Source organism: Centroberyx gerrardi, chromosome 14 (assembly GCF_048128805.1).
Source record: "Centroberyx gerrardi isolate f3 chromosome 14, fCenGer3.hap1.cur.20231027, whole genome shotgun sequence".
In the NCBI taxonomy this organism is placed as follows: Eukaryota; Metazoa; Chordata; class Actinopteri; order Beryciformes; family Berycidae; genus Centroberyx; species Centroberyx gerrardi.
In genome coordinates, this window is record NC_136010.1 from 22382420 (window position 1) to 22404119 (window position 21700).

The 21700-nt window shown below is 40.1% G+C and overlaps 1 protein-coding gene across 1 annotated transcript; it reads right to left on the reverse strand.

Moving 5' to 3' along the window:
* Positions 1–611: 611 nt before the first annotated feature.
* Positions 612–21446, reverse strand: LOC139917517 (rhamnose-binding lectin-like). Its single transcript, XM_078288103.1, has 17 exons — positions 21378–21446; positions 20959–20991; positions 20789–20860; positions 18982–19117; positions 14629–14738; positions 14489–14533; positions 13665–13797; positions 13280–13472; positions 5199–5271; positions 4820–4852; positions 4650–4721; positions 3786–3921; positions 3182–3291; positions 3042–3086; positions 1312–1444; positions 1016–1119; positions 612–709 (listed from the first exon to the last, which is right to left on the reverse strand). Exons 1-17 carry the CDS (start codon positions 21406–21408, stop codon positions 678–680), a joined length of 1491 nt encoding a protein of 496 aa, XP_078144229.1. The 5' UTR covers positions 21409–21446; the 3' UTR covers positions 612–677.
* Positions 21447–21700: the final 254 nt, after the last annotated feature.

A 21700-nucleotide genomic window follows, 5' to 3' on the forward strand; every position in this document is an offset into this window, starting at 1 on the left:
GCAACAGAGAGAAATGATCCTCTGTGGAGGGTGATGTAAATAAAGTCAAGTGTATTTTTACTCAGAAGTAGTGATTCAGCTCGCATGCATTTTTGTAATTGGGAGAGAAAAATGTAAGTCATTTTTCCTCTTGAAAATCAAATGACCTCAAGTTTATAATACTACAGTCACTGAGGTCCTCTTTTCTTCTACTAAATGTCCTGGCTGTCCATGTGTATCTACATATCCTGGCTGTACAATGTTTTCTTTGCATCAAACTGTTGTTACTTCTAGTGGCTCTGTGCGTTTATAGAGAAAAGATGACTTTTTCATGCTAAGGACTCCCAAAATGATTGAATGATGGAAAGATTTTATTGTGCTGCCTGATAAATGAAATCATAGCAATTTTACAACCAGTGCTGTAGAGGATCAGCAGAATTGGATACATGACAATTGCAGTCTGTGATTTAATGTATCTAATGGCATTCATCTCTTTGATGCCACCTGGGGGGGAAAAGAGCTAATTTTCCATCTAATTTAATGCCAGGGGTTGGGGTTTTTCCTTGGAGAATTCATTTGAGGCATTTCCTCAGTGTACATGAAACATTTAAGATGCTGATTTAAAATGCATTTTATTCAACGAATGAATGGATATGCATGCATTGATTAATATTCTGATTATTGTGATTGGAATATGTTCACACAGTCTGCTCTGGTGAGGCAACAGGATCTGCAAAAAACAGACAAAAACCTCACTTTAGACAGATAATGTGCTGTCACTGCAGGTTGGCTTTTCATAAACCAGCATTGTACATGATGTCAGCACAGTTTCAGAAACTAATGAGTTTCTCAAAAGCTTAGCGTTGAGATCATTTTTCATTCCACTTGAAGTCAAGAACAAAGGTGATCGAAGTAGATCATGCCTTCTTCCCCACCCCATATTATACCCCCAGGTATTTTCCTGTGCGCGTGTGGTGTAACTCCATATTACCTTCAGCAGAGTGAAACAGCCCAAACAGGCCTTTCAGGTACTTACATTCACATGTGTAAGCCAACTCCAGGTACTTGTAAGTGCCAACGCAGGGGTCCCCAAACACTGAGTTGCTCACATTGATAGTGCAGTTGTTTTTCCCATTACAGCTGTGGATGCAGAGCGATATGAGTGAATACATTGTCTTACTTCCATGTCATCAAATTTCAACAAATCTGTGCTCTGTGCCACCTGCAACTAACATTATACTTCAGTTGTAAAACGTCTATATACACCATGATTGTTTTTCCATAATTCTCAAACTGAAGTTAAAGTTATAACAAAGGAATATGCAACAGCACCTTTCACCAACACTGCTAGGGACCCTTGAGCAGTAGACATTTTGGATCTGAGCGGTAGGGCGTTGGTAAGAGCATGTGGTCTGGTCGCGGCGGCCATAATCAGCACCGTGGACATTTATAACCTGCCCTTGGTCTGAGAACAGGAGAAGGAAAAGTTGGAAAGGTAGAAAGGAAAGAAAAATGTTGTAAATTCTAGTTTGAGATGCAGGTGACAAAATGGGCAATTAAGGCTGATTTATGGTAGGGCGCTCACTTTAGACAAAGCCTTAAAGACGAGATGAAATGAAAAATGCCTTTTTAACCCTTTTAGATCACATCCCCGGTCATACTGTGCACCTATTTAACAATATATGCCAAAAAAAAAAAAAAAAATCAATTTCATTGTATTCTTATATCAAAATTCAATCATGTTTTCTTCCTGTAAAACAAAATATGCCGTGTGCTTACGTAAGCATGCCCGTAACTAATTTCAACCAATAATATCATGACATCCACCCATCAATCAATCTTCAACTTTTAGCGCACAGAGCTAAGAGGCTAAGATTCATTAGTTAGCTAGCTAGCAACAGCATGGTACTTCGGTGTGTCTTCGGGTGTTATGACACGCCCACTTTTCAACGTTCAAATCAAATTCCTCCCAACGTTATGTCCCGCCTGTCTTTCCTGTTTCACTTGGAAATACGTCACGATACGGAAGTTAGATACTCTCGAAATGCCGTTTCATCTCGACTTTAAGGCTTTCCACAACGTTAATGCCATCTGCGCATCTTTATATTCTTTCATTGAAGAATCATACAGGTGGCGATACTGTCTAACTTGTTCTGCCAGTCTTTCATCTATACCCTCCATATTTGCTACGAGCTAAGCTAAACTAATTAACTAATTAAACAAGGACGAAAAAGTTACAGACCAAAATATCAATAAGCACGTTCAGTTCAGTTCAGTGAAAACTACAATCTCCATGGCGACGTTAGTGTGACGCAATGTGACTACCCAATCACATTGTGCGACAAAATGTGACTGTGTCCGCGACATAAAATACTCCAGGTGCGCGACATGAAAGGAAAGTGTCGAGAGACACTTTTTTATGTTGAAAATACGTCATTTCTGTCGAGCGACACTTATCAAAGGTGTCGAGCGCCAAGTGTCAGAAATTCATTGAAAATGTGTTTTTTCCCACAGCGCAGCCGAGGGCAGCATGAGGAAAATTCAGGTCAGGCAGTCAGTCAGGTGAGATGATGCGCTTCGTCAGATGGCCTCTAGAGGGCGTTTTTGAACGTGAGATGCAGTGTTTCCCATACAGAGGCACAAAATCAAAAGTTGGTCTGTATAGAAATGGATCTAAATCGATTTCTAACGCACCTGATGTACGCATCATGTCATGTCTGTAATTTGGAGATGTACAGACAGCAGACCAGCAGCATTGAACTCAATCCACAGAGTCTCCCGGTGTGAAAACAAAACTGAAAACATTCCACAGTCAGTAACGGAGATTTGCAGACAGTAACTCGTCTTCGCTGCCCTACAAACTTTAACGGTAGGTGACGTCATCTTGTGGTATTGAAGTAACGTTAGTGGAATTAGGAAATTTAACCGTGTGGCAGTGCTTCAGTGCATAGAATTGAACACGCGCCGTGGGTCTGTAAAGGATCTGTGCTTGTTTAATTACTACGCTTGTGTTTATCATGTTAATGCACCATACATATAAAAAAGAGAAACTGTGATCTTACCACAATGTAGGTGTGCCACAGAGCCCTCACATGCAACAAGGTAAACTGTCAAAGTAACGTGAATCAGGTTAGACATCACATTTATCTGACTTATTTTCAGCTTAGTTTCATTGTTAGTGTCATGCAGACACACGACTCACTTGCTGGGAGGCAGGTGAAGGTGATGTCCAGGTATTTGAAGGTGCCAACGCAGGGATCAGAAGTATGGAAGACATTTGTGTTTAGTTCACACACCCTCTTGCCATTACACCTGAAGGGAGAGCATAAGACCATGTTTCTCACAAAATGGTACCAAATCAAACTAAACCAGACTACTGTAGTTACTTGGGCCAGCTTCAGAAACCTTACTATGTACCACCTACTTATTAAATGTGATACGTTGATAGTGCAATACTTAAATTCTATGCATCTGGGACTTTATATTACTATTTTAATACTGCATTTTTTGCTTATTCAGCCTTGTATTCCTCCTGCTTGATCTGTGTGGTTTTTCGTTCTACTCTTGTTTGGTATGTGCAATGACCGCAAGAAAAAAGTTTTGGGTCTCATGGTGCATTTGTGCTTCAGTCACATATCCATAATAGCTGCTACAACTACAAAGGACAACGTGAAAAAGGAATAATCTTAACCAGCACAGTAAAATTACCATCTGAGAAAGCTGTCAAGGGGTCCAAAATGTGATTGAAGATTACATGAAATGTCAAATATTATTTCAGAGTTTGTACGTTTATTGGACACGTGTACCTGTTTTTGAGGATGTCCAAAGTGCCCTCCTGAGAGCACTCTGTATTGGCCACCTGTTGTGGCGGTCTGCCCGCACTGCAGGTGCTGCTGTCCGCACGTCCATACAGTGCTGACTGCACACTGATCACTGCACTGTCTGTTACACACAGGAGATGGGGAAATTATGAATGAGGAGGAGAGAGAAAGAAGTAAAATAGAGATGGAGAGCACAGATGGAATGGATAAATGCTTATAATAGTTCTTTTATAATCACTATAGATCGGAATTATTAGTTCTGTCTTAAGTGAATAGTAGAAACTCAGTCAGACTGTACATAGTTTTTGTCTGCTTGCAGCAATCACTTTATCATATCAAGATATATTTGTTAATGTGTCAACAGAAATAAAACAGAGGGATTTTGGTAATTACTTAGCTGGGCTAGTAGCCTGAAATTTCTAGAAGCTCAGCAGATCTTACTGGTGCCTCTTTGGTGTAAATGTTTTGCTAAAAAGAAATATTGGCCTGTGCCATATTTCTGTTCATCTCATTTCTGTTCATGTTTTCTTGGATAACTGTCATAACATATAATACAAATACATATAAATAATAATCTAGAAAAAGATACCAATGTGTAACATCCAAAAATATTTGTATGATCTCTCTTTGGTACTTTGTATATTGGTCTGAACATCTTGCATGTGTTTGTCATTTTTTGTATCAACCATTTCAAACCACATGCCTTGTTTTTGCTCCTTATACCTCGAAACTGGCTGAGTCAGATGATAAAAGCAGAATCTCTCTTAGGCAACCTTTCCTAGAATCCAAACAAAATGCTGCCAAAATAAATGTACCGTATACTGTGTACAGAAAGCTTTAGCAAGTTACCAGTCGCGTCACAACTTAGGCGGTGGACATTTTCTTCGTTGTCACACGTGATGACTCTCTCTGTGGAAAGAACTAAAAGACCAAATATGGAAGTGTAAGCTAAACACACAGGCACATACATAAAAATACATGCAAGCATTCTCATACCACACTCACACATAGATATTTACCTGCACTCATAAGCAAACAAGTTGCTGCCAGCACTGAAAAAGAAACATCACTGCATTCAATGGAGGTCAAACTGGCTTAGCCTCATACAAGAACAAAAGGATTCTTTCTCTTGCCTCTGTAAATCCAGCATAACAGTTTTCTCAATGTACAATGCACAAATGTGTCATTATTTTTACCGAGCACCATTGTTTCAACAGGCAACATAAAGCATATGAACAGGTTAAAACTCTGAACAATCAGTATAACCTACAAATAATCTTAAAATTTGAAGTAATCAATTTTCAGTGCCTTGTCAAAGGTCAATCAACATCAAAGCTTCCTAAATGAATTTAAACCCATAGTATTTTTCCTGCAGCCCTCAGTCAGCTGTATACTCACACAGTGTAGAGCTGAGTCTGAAGCAGAGCATGGTGCCAGTGGTTACTGAACAGACTAATGGTTGTTGGAACAGCTACACTCAGTATTTATTTACCTGGGTGAGGGCAGTCTTTGCTTTTTACACTGAACACAAACTGGCTCTGAGCCAACTGGCTCTAATATGGACACACAATAATAATTGATATATTGATAATACGATTGATGAATGCCCATCTATTATTTAGCAGTTGTAATAGATTAGGAGGAAAGACGAAATATAAAGATTTTGTGGAAATATGGCTTCGCTTGTCATGGGCAGAAGGAAGAATATTTCTCAAATGGTGACTCATAGTGCGGAACAGCAATGTGGACCAGGTGAGACACTCCTTTAAAAATCTTTTTTTTTTTAAATTGCCAAAAGGGAAGTCAGAAGACACTTTCTAAATTTATTAAAAACAGTATTCCATTGAAATATAGTATTCCATTAAACCATCAACAGTATTTACAAAGTGCATCACTCATTGCTTGTATATAAGGCAACACCATTTTGTGATAGTGATAACAAGGCAAGGATGCAGAAGAGGCTTAGGGCCACGTGAAGATTTTATTTGAGTTCTGCGATTAATCTCAGAATTCTGAGAATAAAGTCAGAATTACTTTATTCACAGAATTCTGACTTTATTCTCAGAATTCTGACTTTAATCTCAGAATTCTGACTTTCAAGCAATATTCCACTTAGTTTTAACATGGCGGTTATTCGGCTTTTGACTGCCATGAAAACCATAATATAATCTACTCAACAAGATCGGATGCAGCTGGACGAATTTGTAGTGTTCGGATTTTTACTTCCCCGTCATTTGAATGAAGCCACGAAAATAGCCCGAAAACTTACTTTTAACACGTTAGTGAACAGATTCAACAACAGATCCTGCTACTGTGATTTTCAATTGACGTTTGGCCGTACTTTTTAGAACGCAATTTCGCCAAATAGCATTTTTATTGATAGACGAGGGATACCATTTAGGAGAGATACTTCATGTTTGGGAGACCGGATCTAGCCTACTTTTATTTTCAAATACAAATTTTAGTGTAAACCAAGAATAGAAATACAAAATGACGACATACCAATTACTTGTTGTCTTAAAAGCGGGATATGTTGTGAATCTGTTCACAAATGTTCACAAACATGTTAAATGTAAGTTTTCAGGATATTTTTGTGGCCTAATTTAAATGCTACAATCGCTACAAACTCGTCCCGGCTGCATCCAATCTTGGTGAGTAGTTTATATTATGGTTTTCATGGTGGTCAATTGCCCAATAACACCCATGTTAAAACTAAGTGGAATATTGCTTTATTCTCAGAATCTCAGAATTCTGAGATTAATCTCAAAACTAAAATACATTTTTCAGATGTGGCTCCAAACCCCTTCAGTACAATATAAAATATACCACCTTGAAATACTTTTTTTTTTTTTTTTTTTAATAATTGTAGCACCTTGCGGCGGGTGAGGATTTCCAAATGGATAGACAGGTGGATCAATTCTTGTTCTATCTGGTAAATTACATAATAGTAAATTTGAACTATTGTTAATTTTTCTGTGGACTGCCTGGAACACCCTGAAGCACCCAACTTTGAGAGGCATTGCTATGGAGTGTTATCAGAATCTGATATTTGGCAGGTTATCTCCACATGTTGGAGACTCATGATGCTATACTGGTTCACAACAATTCATCATGCATGCTGTCCTGAGATTGAGATTACGGTCAATGTATGTGCTGTACTCCATCCCTGAGTCCATGTAGGCTTATTACTACAGCTATTGTTACCATTTGGCAGACAAGGAAGCAAAAGAATGTGGGCTGAGAGGTTTTCTTTACATGTCCATACCAGTGTTGAATACAATGGCTCTCATTGATCAAGCTGTCATGGAAAAGAGCATAGAATCTATTGTGAAAATTATCCTAAAACAGGTCACGTATGATTCATGAAACTTTGTCACGGTACCAAAATGAGAGCAAAGTACATCGTAGATTGATAAATCAGAGGCAGCCATGGAATTGATCATTTACATATGACACACAAAATTAAGTGAGTTTGGCAACTCTTGGCCTACAAAAAGGAAGACTTGGTGCAGAAAACATGCAAGCTACAGACTGGAACATAGCAAAAGATCCGAGAAGCAGAAATTTACCAAAGCAGAAGTTGATGTTTTGGTTGCAGAGGTTGCCACCAGGAGTGTTTTATTTGGCAATCTTAAAAGTGGGATAAAAGGCTGTAATAAAAGCAAAATTTGGCAAGCAATTGCATTATCGGTCAGTGGTGTTTCAACTGAGAAAAGGACACTCCAGGAGGTTTGTCTCTAAAATTAAAAATGCATAATTCTACAAAGAAAGAATTTCCTATCCTAACCATGCTATCTTAATTTTCAGGACAGAAAGAAATCGTCTGATATTAAACCTAACACCAAAAACATTGTGGCAGCCTATAATGCCTGTAATTACCTCCACCAAGGAGGTTATGTTTTCGGTGCCGTTTGTTTGTTTGTTTGTTTGTTTGTTTGTCTGTCTGTTTGTCTGTTAGCAGGATTACGAAAAATTACTGGCCTGATTTTCATGAAACTTTGTGGAAGGGTATAGCACGGGTCAAGGAAGAACCCATTACATTTTGGAGTGGATCCGGATCCGACTCACGAACAAGCAATAATAGCACAAAACTTGGCGGAGGTCTGCGCTCTCCGAGTGCAATTCTAGTTCCAATAGTTTTCCATGCACAACACAAATATATAGTTCTTTGAAATGAGCGTGCACTTTTTCCAAGCAGACGTGAGATTGATTTTAGGGCTGTGACAAAGATGGAATTGATAAATACCGACTTTTGTGGTGAAATGAGCGTACACCCACTTTAAGATCAGTGTTGATCAGATGATAGCTTGATGAATGAGGGCCAGTGGGTGGTAAAGTACATCTTCATGGTTCACTTCTCTGGTTTGCTTAGTATATATGTGATCTCCTTTTGCACAGTTCTTACTCAGGTCCCACAGCTCCCTCAACCACAGACACACACACACACACACACACACGAACACGCACACACAAGCATGATTGCTCAGCTGCAGGTGAATGTAAAGGCGAGGAGGATGAGGAGGAGGCTAGTGGTCACTGACGTCCAGCGCCTGAGCAGAAACACCACACAATAAACCACTGACAACATCCACCCATACAACACCAGGCATGCTTCCAGCTGTGAGGACTTGCCTCAAGTATACTCAGACTAGACTAGAATAGAATAGAATAGAATAGAATAGAATAGAATAGAATAGAATAGAATAGAATTTGGCTTAAACTAGTCCGTCGGGTGTGACTACAGGTCACACCCGACATAAACATGTAGAGACATCAGAAAAGAGAAGAAAAATACCGTAAACATAACAAATGTAAAACAAAGTATATTAACTAGACAGAATGGAGATCACAGCCCAGTTATGAAGAAAAAAGGTAGAGAAAGTCTAACTGATATAAACAAATGCAGGTATAGTCATATAAGCCTATACATAAATAAAACGTATAAAGTTACATAAAAGAACAGAACATAATAAAGTATTATACACTCCATTTACAGTTTTTTATAAATAAAGCCAATACAAAAGGCAAAAAAAAACCCCCAAAAATTGAAAAACAGGAAAAGAAGAATACAAAAACAGGACATATCAAAGCTCAAAATCCCATGCCTTTATAACTGATAGTTTTTCCCATTTACCAGTAAAAGCAAGTCCCTTACCTTTCCCTCTCATAATTAACCTTTCCAACAAATAGTGATGTTTGAGGAAGGAAATAAATGAAGCCAATGATAACTGTTTATTTGGAGTATTAAATATGTAAAGTTTGCCAAGCAATACAGTTATATTCAATAAAGTATTTTGGTCATCATGAACTCCCCACATAATTGTGAGAGGGGACAAAGGCAAGAAAATGGCTTGTGAAAGTAACCAATCTGCCACCTGCTGCCAAAAGGATGCAACAAGTGGACAGTACCAAAATAAATGCATGGCATCCTCCTCATCAGAGCAAAATCTACAAAAGCTTTCATCAATTATCTTCCACAACTTAAGCATTCTCCTTGTAGGTAATATCTTATAAAACATTTTCAACTGAAAACCCCATAAATAGGTGGAAAAGCAACCAATCAGAGTTAGCCGTCACTTCCCTCTCTTTTTCAGAGAGCCAATCGTCTAAGTGACGGGAGTATATACACGTCACCTACTATGCTTGTGCTTCTCTCAGATCTATGCTGTATGCTGCTGTCATTCCAGTCGCTGTGCTTCGTCCGTCCTCCACCCCCAGAGGAACTGCCCAGGGGGACATCCTAATTCCTACATCCATTCTGGATGTACTCTTAACTTCCTGAATGGGAGGAGTTCCTCTATGGAGCTTATGCCAAAGTTTCCATCGTGTTCCACGTCATGAATAAAGTTTTTCATTTGAGCATTCATCCTAGTCTCTCCTGATTGAAATGCCATTTATCTATTTAATGTCATCTGAAAAAAGCAAATTTTCCATCTAAAAGTTAAACTCCTCAAGAATCTGTGAATATTACAAAGATTTACATGACCAAATAAAATCTGGATTGGGGTTTTCCTTCACTGTTAGAAGAGGGAGTAAGAGACAGCAGTTATCAGGTGCTGAAACACCATAAGCAGTGCAATGCAGCCATTGAAACACTGGAATTGGTGTTTAGGTGGGGCTCAAGTTGAAACTCTAATATCAGTGTTTGGGAGCACTTTAAACACAATATTTTGGTTTTGAAACACAAAACATGATAAATCAATACTAAAGTGAGGGTTTCGGAGCTATACCCAGTTTTAAGTGTTATCAATACACATGTATGAGTCTGTAGACACACAAAGAGTGTTTTGAAAGTTTGAAAGTCAGTTGTAAGAGAGCTTCTTTAAATAGCACTCTATATACACCCATTCCTATTTTTTCATTTTTGGCGCTGGGGCTATCCATTTGTTTAGAATTTAGGTTTGTATTGAGGATTCTGCCTTTAACTGTGATAGATAGCGCAACCTTTATAAATAGTTTACTTTTTGAACTAAGCATATAAGCATTTACTGTTTGTTGCTGGTCTGTGTGCCTAGTGGGCAATCTCTTTTTTTTTTTTTTTTCAACTGTTATTCAAATGAATAACAGTTGTATAGCTTTTCTGTTGTCCTTCAGAGTATCACCAATGGATATTGCAGCTCTGACACTCATTTGTCTTCTTTTAAGAGTTATTAGTCATTTTTGCATTTATTGGACAGATCAAAGTAGAGAGAGACAGGAAAGACTGGGAGGACATGCAGCAAACATATTGGACCAGATTCAAACCCAGGACATCGCATTTACATGGCACACGCTGACCAGGACACCCCTCATTTATCTTCTTTGTCTGTGTGAATTGGAAAATGGAAGATCTCAGGTGGGCAGAGCTAGCTTGAGGTGTGTTTGTTGTTCTGTCACTGTTCTGTTCTCTGCTTCCTGCTGTGCTGCTACAGAGGCTAAGTTTACCCACAGCTAACGTTGGATTGGACATGTTGCAATGGTACAGTATGTTGCTGGAGACCGTTTTATTACATTTTGTAGTATCTAAGATAGCCACCTTAGTTTGCTAGTTAGCTATTTAGCCTAAAGCTAACTAGCTGATATTTGCTAGCTAAGCTTGTAAACTCTTGTTGACATCTTAAAACAGTTCTCTATTTAACCTTAGCTTTGTTCTATCATGTTTGTGCTTTGCTAATAATAGCTAAATAGTAGTTTACCAGCTAAATAGTAGTTTGCGAAATGTAGCGTCTGTTGGGTCTGTACATTAGGCTAATGCTACAGTGGCTTGTGTCAGTAGCTAAATACATAGGCTACTGTTAGAACTTCAGTGTTTCAGCTTCTACTGTAATAGTTATCATGTATGTGCCTTTGCAGATGTCAAGAAGAACATAAGTGGAATCATAACTAACTCTGGTGTGCATGTGTGTGTGTGTGTGTGTGTGTGTGTGTGAGTGAGTGTGTCCATCATCTGTCCTCCTTCAGCCACAGACCTCGACACTGTTGAATGAGGAGGTCAGAGCAGCATGATGCTCCAGGAAACATCAACCCCACAAGATTCTTCAGTCATCCCTGTAACTCCCTATATTTCAACCACTGGCCCATTCTTACAGCACAAAGATTTTACATAGTAGCCACAAATAAAACTGTGGCTGTGCACAACTTCTCTGATTCCCTCACTGCCCTTGCTTTCTCGTAGGCCTACATCATTTTGTGGTAGCAGTATCCCAAAATGTATACAGATACAACTACTTAATAATCCTAACCCTAACAGATAATATATGGATACTGTGGATCAATCCCTGTCCGTTCATCCGTCTGTCCATCCATCTATTCATCCATCACGCACAACATTTTGGATGCCACTGAACCAATGTTTATTAATTATTGCGTAATTGTCTTTAGTACAGTATACAATATATTTGTCACACAATATCTTTGACTTTACTTTTTACGAAACTTAGGGACATATGATGTATCTCATTGCTTCATGTGGGAATGGATGGCCTTACAATATGTACAATACGATATCTTGTATGCTGCTGATTGTTTATTGATGAAACTAAGATTTGTTTGTGACTGCATGAATCATAAATGAAGCATAAATAAAAATGCCTGAAATAGTTATCTTTTTCTGTCCTCATTTGTAGTAAAGATATTTTAACTCATTGAACAATATTTGACAAATAGGTAAAATAGTTGGCTGATAGACCATATGAGGGGGTATCGACATGAAACAATGTAAAACACAGTTACTGCCAGTGCCAAAGATAAACACTATAGTGGTGTCTGGAGTGCCATAAATGAATCAATAAAAACACCATAGTGGTGTTAGGATTCCCTGACAGCTATTGAAACACCATAGTGGTGTTAGGATTCCCTGACAGCTATTGAAACACCATAGTGGTGTTTTCAGTCTATGAAAGTAAGGTATCAAAACACCTAAGTGGTGTTTGGAGTTGAGGAAAATAAGCTCTTGAAACACGTCATGTTTCGAGTTTCAGGTTTTACAGACCTCGAAACACCGTGCAGTCTTTCAAATCTCTATAATCAGGGGTGTCTCCAGTCCTAGAAAAAAGGAGTTTGAATCTCTGAAATGTGTTTCAAACCACTTATCTCATTGGTGTATCCATGCTCCATATCAGGTTTGAAAACTCTGTTACCCGAGTGCTTCAAAGCACCATTTTCGGATCGGACACCTAAGTGGTGTTTGGAGTTGAGGAAAATAAGCTCTTGAAACACGTCATGTTTCGAGTTTCAGGTTTTACAGACCTCAAAACACCATGCAGTCTTCACAGTACACAGTACCCGAGCGCTTCAAAGCACCATTTTCGGATCTCAAAACAGTCACCAGAGGGTGTTTTGTAACACTCTATGTTGTCTTGAAACACCAGTGTAAACAGGTTTTAACTCCACTATATTGGTGGCAGCAGAGTTGCCACCACTTTTTGGGTTTCAAAACACTTTCTTCTAACAGTGCCCCTTAATACATTTAAACTCTATTTTGTCCCAGTCTTTGGTTTAATTTGTTCTTTCTTGAGGCATTTCCTCCATGTAAATGAAGATGTCACTATTCCACATCACTTCAATTAAAACTGTTTCATTGGTTTCCTGGTTACTCCTTACATTTCTCTAGCCACCTCACCAAATCACAAATGGATAGGATACATTTATGATGCTCATTTAGTATGCATTTTATTCAACGAATGAATGGATATGCATGTATTGATTAATATTCTGATTATTGTGATTGGAATATGTTCACACAGGCTGCTCTGCTGAGGCAACAGGATCAAACAGGATCTGCAAAAAACAGACAAAAACCTCACTTTAGACAGATAATGTGCTGTCACTGCAGGTTGGCTTTTCATAAACCAGCATTGTACATGATGTCAGCACAGTTTCAGAAACTTACTAATGAGTTTCTCAAAAGCTTAGTGTTGAGATCATTTTTCATTCCACTTGAAGTCAAGAACCAATGTGATCGAAGTAGATCATGCCTTCTTCCCCACCCCATATTATACCCCCAGGTATTTTCCTGTGCGCGTGTGGTGTAACCCCATATTACCTTCAGCAGAGTGAAACAGCCCAAACAGGCCTTTCAGGTACTTACATTCACATGTGTAAGCCAACTCCAGGTACTTGTAAGTGCCAACGCAGGGGTCCCGAAACACTGAGTTGCTCACATTGATAGTGCAGGTGTTTTTCCCATTACAGCTGTGGATGCAGAGAGATATGAGTGAATACATTGTCTTACTTCCATGTCATCAAATTTCAACAAATCTGTGCTCTGTGCCACCTGCAACTAATATTGTACTTCAGTTGTAAAACGTCTATATACACCATGATTGTTTTTCCATAATTCTCAAACTGAAGTTAAAGTTATAACAAAGGAATATGCAACAGCACCTTTCACCAACACTGCTAGGGACCCTTGAGCAGTAGACATTTTGGATCTGAGCGGTAGGGCGTTGGTAAGAGCATGTGGTCCGGTCGTGGCGGCCATAATCAGCACCGTGGACATTTATAACCTGCCCTTGGTCTGAGAACAGGAGGAGGAAAAGTTGGAAAGGTAGAGAGGAAAGAAAAATGTGGTAAATCCTAGTTTGAGATGCAGGTGGTCAAAGGTGCAAGTAGTAGTTTCAAGTGTCAAAAATTCATTGAAAATGTGTTTTTTCCCACAGCGCAGCCGAGGGCATCACGAGGAAAATTCAGGTCAGGCAGTCAGGCTTAGTGAGATGATGCGCTTCGTCAGATGGCCTCTAGAGGGCGTTTTTGAATGTGAGATGCAGTGTTTCCCATACAGAGGCACAAAATCAAAAGTTGGTCTGTACAGAAATGGATCTAAATCGATTTCTAACGCACCTGATGTACGCATCATGTCATGTCTGTAATTTGGAGATGTACAGACAGCAGACCAGCAGCATTGAACTCAATCCACAGAGTCTCCCGGTGTGAAAACAAAACTGAAAACATTCCACAGTCAGTAACGGAGATTTGCAGACAGTAACTCGTCTTCGCTGCCCTACAAACTTTAACGGTAGGTGACGTCATCTTGTGGTATTGAAGTAACGTTAGTGGAATTAGGAAATTTAACCGTGTGGCAGTGCTTCAGTGCATAGAATTGAACACGCGCCGTGGGTCTGTAAAGGATCTGTGCTTGTTTAATTACTACGCTTATGTTTATCATGTTAATGCACCATACATATAAAAAAGAGAAACTGTGATCTTACCACAATGTAGGTGTGCCACAGAGCCCTCACATGCAACAAGGTAAACTGTCAAAGTAACGTGAATCAGGTTAGACATCACATTTATCTGACTTATTTTCAGCTTAGTTTCATTGTTAGTGTCATGCAGACACACGACTCACTTGCTGGGAGGCAGGTGAAGGTGATGTCCAGGTATTTGAAGGTGCCAACGCAGGGATCAGAAGTATGGAAGACATTTGTGTTTAGTTCACACACCCTCTTGCCATTACACCTGAAGGGAGAGCATAAGACCATGTTTCTCACAAAATGGTACCAAATCAAACTAAACCAGACTACTGTAGTTACTTGGGCCAGCTTCAGAAACCTTACTATGTACCACCTACTTATTAAATGTGATACGTTGATAGTGCAATACTTAAATTCTATGCATCTGGGACTTTATATTACTATTTTAATACTGCATTTTTTGCTTATTCAGCCTTGTATTCCTCCTGCTTGATCTGTGTGGTTTTTCGTTCTACTCTTGTTTGGCATGTGCAATGACCGCAAGAAAAACGTTTTGGGTCTCATGGTGCATTTGTGTAAGGTGAAAAGATAATACAATTGAGTTGAAGATCACCTTCTCCATTCAACAGTACAAAAATGATCTAAATGCAGTTATTCTTTTGTGAAACCCAGCTTCAGTCACATATCCATAATAGCTGCTACAACTACAAAGGACAACGAAAGCTGTCAAGGGGTCCAAAATGTGATGGAAGATTACGTAAAATGTTACATTTTTTCAAAAATATTTTTTAAGTTTATTGGACACGTGTACCCACTGGCGCCTACACCATTAGGCAAGTTAGGCAGGTGCCCCTCCACTTGGAAATTAGGAGGGGCAAAATTGTCTTTTTGCCCCTCCACTTTTCAGCCCTTTTAAAAGTCAAAATTGAGTAAAAATCGAATATTTAATCTTCGATCTCTCAATCTCTCAATCTTTTCAACCTAATATTTAATTAAAGAGTAAGTAAAATATCTGCTCTGTCTGCATTTATAGTTACATTTGGATTGCTGCACCCCCTTTCCAACCCAAGTGGTATAGTCCAACCTGCGCTGAAAATAGCCTGCACTACTACCACAGACGATGGGACGATGCGATCGTGAATGGAGTGACAGCAGCATAATTGTTTGAACCATGAAACAACAGCTAGTATTGCACAGTTTGTGGCCAAAAAAAAGTTCTTTCTCTGAAGGCCGTAACTGTGTAACGACCAGAGGTGAAAGACAGAAAGTTATGTGACCTACATTTACATCCCACCTCAGGCCTGTGTTAGTGAGGCATTACAACACCTGGCTGACCAGATATCTAACATGGAGCACAAACATCCAGACTTCCTGCTCATTGTTCTTGGGGACTTTGACAGAGCAAACCTCAGCCACGAACTACCAAAATACAGACAGCACATCAAGTGTCCCACCAGGGACAAAAACACACTGGACCACTGCTATACTGTATTAAAGGACGCCTATCGCTCTGTCCCCCGTGCAGCTTTGGGACTCTCTGATCACTGTCTGGTTCATCTTCTCCTGACTTACAGGCAGAAACTAAAATCTGCTAAGCCTGTGGTCAAGACTGTGAGGAGATGGACCAACGAGGCAAAGCTGGAGTTACAGGCTTGCTTTGACTGCACTGATTGGAGCATTTTCGAGGCTGCTGCTACAGACCTGGACGATCTCACTGACACTGTGACATCTTACATCAGTTTTTGTGAGGACATGTGTGTGCCGACTAAAACCTTCTGCACATACAATAACAACAAACCCTGGTTTACTGCAAAACTCAGGCAGGTTCGCCAGGCCAAGGAGGAGGCCTACGGAAGTGGGGACAGAATCCTGTACAACCAGGCCAAGGAACACACTGACTAAGGAGGTCAGAGTAGCAAAGAGGTGCTACACTGATAAGCTGAAAAGCAGGTTTTCAGCCAACGACCCGGCATCAGTGTGGAGAGGCCTGCAGGAAATCACCAACTACAGGAGACCATCCCCCCACACTGGGGAGAACCTTCAACTGGCCGACGATCTGAATGTGTTCTACTGCAGGTTTGATAGGCCCACATTCACACCCCACACCCACTCCGACCACATCAAACAACCATCTGCACCCCCTGCCACCCCCTCACCCCTCCGCACTGACCCCCCACCTGCACTCAGGATCTGTGAAGAGGATGTGAGTAAGCTCTTTCAGAGACAGAAAACCAGGAAGGCACCAGGCGTGTCACCCTCCTGCCTGAAAGTCTGTGCTGACCAGCTAGCCCCCATCTTTACACAGATCTTCAACAGATCACTGGAGCTATGTGAAGTCCCCTCCTGCTTCAAACGCTCCACAATCATCCCGGTCCCCAAGAAACCCTCTATCACAGGATTAAATTACTACAGGCCCGTCGCCCTGACGTCTGTGGTCATGAAATCCTTCGAGAGACTGGTGTTGGCCCACCTGAAGGACATCACAGGCTGCCTGCTGGACCCCCTGCAGTTTGCCTACCGGGCAAACAGGTCAGTGGATGATGCAGTCAACATGGGACTGCACTACATCCTGCAACACCTCGACTCCCCAGGGACATATGCAAGGATCCTGCTTGTGGACTTCAGCTCGGCGTTCAACACCATCATCCCAGAAATCCTCCGCTCCAAACTCACCCAGCTCGCTGTGCCAGCCTCCACCTGTCAGTGGATCACAGACTTCCTGACAGACAGGAGGCAGCAGGTGAGGCTGGGGAAAATCACATCCAGCACCCGGACAATCAGCACTGGCGTCCCCCAGGGATGTGTGCTCTCCCCTCTGCTCTTCTCCCTCTACACAAACGACTGCACCTCAGGAGACCCATCTGTTAAACTCCTGAAGTTTGCAGACGACACAACGGTCATCGGCCTCATCCGAGACGGTGACAAGTCTGCATACAGACGGGAGGTTGAACAGCTGGCCCTCTGGTGTGGTCATAACAACCTGGAGCTGAACAAGCTCAAAACTGTGGAGATGACAGTGGACTTCAGGAGGAGCCCCCCAGTACTGCCCCCCCTCACCATACTCAACAGCACCGTGTCTGCTGTGGAAAACTTCAGGTTTCTGGGATCCACAATCTCCCAGGACCTAAAGTGGGCGTCCAACATAGACACACTCATCAAAAAGTCCCAGCAGAGGATGTACTTCCTACGCCAGCTCAGGAAGTTCAACCTGCCTCAGGAGCTGCTGATCCAGTTGTACTCTGCAATAATCCAGTCTGTTCTCTGCACATCCATCACTGTCTGGTTTGGATCGGCCACCAAACAGGACAGGAACAGACTACAAAGGACAGTCAGGACTGCAGGAAAAATCATTGGTGCCAACCTGCCCTCCATTCAGGACTTATACATCTCCAGAGTCAGGAAACAGGGAGGAAAGATCACTGCAGACCCATCACACCCTGGACACAACCTGTTCCAACTCCTCCCCTCTGGCAGGTGCTACAGAACACTGTACACGGCCATCACCCCGATGAACACTTAAATCAGTCATACAGTGACAGAAACTATCCCTGTGCAATAAACCTGTAACACCTACCTCATGTATATAATTACCCCCCCAATGTATGTAATGTGTAATACCTCATGTATATAATGTAACCTGTTACACCAACAACTCCATATTTATTCCAGCATCTTTGCACTCTGCACCATTGCACTATTGTCCTTTGCTTACAAAGGATATTTGTACATAGTAGTTAAATGTTAAATGTTTAGGTTTACCTCTGTTCATCTTGTTGTCGTTGTTTTTAGCTGTATATCTATTCTGTGTAAGTATATTGAAAGCAACGAAAAACCGGAGTCAAATTCCTTGTATGTGTACATACTTGGCCAATAAAGCAGATTCTGATTCTGATTCTGATTTATCTAGCTAGCTAACCACTGTTGTTTTTTTGAGAGAAGGTTTAGGTTGGCTAACGTTCCATGTCGTGTTCTGTGCGCCGAAGGTCTCTCTTTCTCTCTGAAACTGTGTTTAACATTTGGCAAGCTATCTAGCATCTCTAAAGTGAGATGTTTTCAACAGATTTAAGATGATAGCCTACTGTTGGCAGTGTCAACACAACAGAGCAACAGCAACAGGTAGGATGCCAAAGCAAAGGGATTGTTAAAGAATATAAAAGAAATATGATATTCAAAATGAATGAATATTTTCTTGTAACTGGCTTATTTGTCATTTTGTGAAGTATAGCCTATGAATTATGTTATTTTCCAAAAAAATAAATGAAGCCTTTGCAGACACCTCTCCTGTGTTTATAGCATCTCTTTAAATAAATTGGGTTCTTTAATGTAGCATTGAGAATCAAGCATCACAGTATACAAACCAAATACTGTATATACAAATATTTATGTAAAATTGCAGGAAATAGTGTATTCAAAAAAAAATAATTCTGGGGGAGGTCCCTCAGACCCCCCGCCCTGTTCAGATTTTGCCCCCCCCACATTTACACAAAGTTAGGCGCCCATGCGTGTACCTGTTTTTGAGGGTGTCCAAAGTGCCCTCCTGAGAGCACTCTGTATTGGCCACCTGTTGTGGCGGTCTGCCTGCACTGCAGGTGCTGCTGTCCGCACGTCCATACAGTGCTGACTGCACACTGATCACTGCACTGTCTGTTACACACAGGATATGGGAATGGATGGAATGGATAAATGAGTCAGACTGTACATAGTTTTTGTCTGCTTGCAGCAATCATTTTATCATATCAAGATATATTTGTTAATGTGTCAACAGAAATAAAACAGAGGGATTTTGGTAATTACTTAGCTGGGCTAGTAGCCTGAAATTTCTAGAAGCTCAGCAGATCTTACTGGTGCCTCTTTGGTGTAAATGTTTTGCTAAAAAGAAATATTGGCCTGTGCCATATTTCTGTTGGGGTTCATTTCTCATTTCTGTTCATGTTTTCTTGGATAACTGTCATAACATATAATACAAATACATATAATACAAATAATAATCTAGAAAAAGATACCAGTGTACTTTGTATTGGTCTGAACATCTTGCATGTGTTACTTGTTGTATCGACCATTTCAAACCACATGCCTTGTTTTTGCTCCTCATGCCTCAAAACTGGCTGAGTCAGATGATAAAAGTAGAAACTCAACCCATCTCTCTTAGGAAACCTTTCCTACAATACAAACAAAATGCTGCCAAAATAAATGTACCGTATATTGTGTAGGGGAGACCAGGGATGATTGTAACACTTTTCACATTTCTGTCCATATCTCCATATCTATATTTTTCAAAATCTGGTGTAAACTTTTTACATCTGTTACAAAACTGAGCAGTTTCAACATCTGCATGGTACACAGAAAAAGAGTTGAGTCGTAGAGTGTCTCAAAGACAGGGAGAGAAATGTTACATTCTATCCCACATCCTGGGTTAGTTGTAACAACACTTGGGGTAAAATGTAACACCTATAGTAAAATTATAAACTCAATCCAAACCACGCCATTTCAACTAAAAAAATTGTTTTATTCATGGTGAATAAATAAAGGAATACTCTGACCTTTTGGCACAATCTTCTATGAACTTACAGTTGTGTGATGATGTTGGTAGCAGTTTCACCTCTGTGTGTGTGTGTGTGTGTGTGTGTGTGTCAGTGTATGTGTGTGTGTGAGAGAGAGAGCTAGTGAGTGGGGGTGTGTGTGTGCACATGCACGTTTAACATTAACGGCAAATTTATTTAGTACAACATTAACAACAGATTTTAACATTAATAACAAGCAGTTGTTATACATTTGCTGTACACTTATGAACCTTTCAAATTAGCTGCCATTTTTGACAGAACTGTGTCTTTGTATGTGTGCATGAGTTTAACAAAAATGTACTAAGCACAGAGTGTGACCCTTTGAAGAGAACCATGTGTGTGTGTGTGCGTTTTCTGTTACAACCATCCCCAATCCTATTTGTTACAACTATCCCCAACCCTAGCAGCCATTAAACAGCTAGCTAGTGTAGGCTCATGGTGTAATATTAGCAAAAGCTAACTATATAGTTTTAACCTCCAAAATCTGTTAATTATCTTAAGCTAATTTTGATAATTATGTTAGTAAAACACACTGTGCTATCCAAAAAACTATTTTGATCATAAATTTGTCTATAAAATTGGCAGTTTTCTTCAGAACTTCTTTTCTTTCCATGGGCCTGGGACTAAATGGAGCATCTACACATGTGATCACCTGATTTGTATCTTGCTCATGATTGGAGAAATTGAACGTGTTACAACTATTCTGTGTTACAACTATACCCGGTCTCCCCTACAGAAAGCTTGAGCAAGTTACCAGTCGCGTCACAACTCAGGTGGAGGACATCGCGTCTGTTGTCACACGTGATGACTCTCTCTGTGGAAAGAACTAAAAGACCAAAGATGGAAGTGTAAGCTAAACACACAGGCACATACATAAAAATACATGCAAGCATTCTCATACCACACTCACACATAGATATTTACCTGCACTCATAAGCAAACAAGTTGCTGCCAGCACTGAAAAAGAAACATCACTGCATTCAATGGAGGTCAAACTGGCTTAGCCTCATACAAGAACAAAAAGATTCTTTCTCTTGCCTCTGTAAATCCAGCATAACAGTTTTCTCAATGTACAATGCACAAATGTGTCATTATTTTTTACAGCGTACCATTGTTTCAACAGGCAACATAACGTTTATGAACAAGTTAAACCTCTGAACAATCAGTATAGCCTACAAATAATCTTAAAACTTTGAACAATCAATATATTTTACAAATAATCTTAAAACTTGAAATCAATCAATTTTCAGTGCCTTGTCAAAGGTCAATCAACATCAAAGCTTCCTAAATGAATTTAAACCCATAGTATTTTTCCTGCAGCCCTCAGTCAGCTGTATACTCACACAGTGTAGAGCTGAGTCTGAAGCAGAGCATGGTGCCAGTGGTTACTGAACAGACTAATGGTTGTTGGAACAGCTACACTCAGTATTTATTTACCTGGGTGAGGGCAGTCTTTGCTTTTTACACTGAACACAAACTGGCTCTGAGCCAACTGGCTCTGAGCCAACTGGCTCTAATATGGACACACAATAATAATTGATGATAATAATAATGCATAATAATAATAATAATAATAATGATATGTTTGATGAATGCCCATTGGTAAAGCAGGATATAATATATTATTCATCAGTTGTAATAGATTAGGAGGAAAGAGGAAATATGG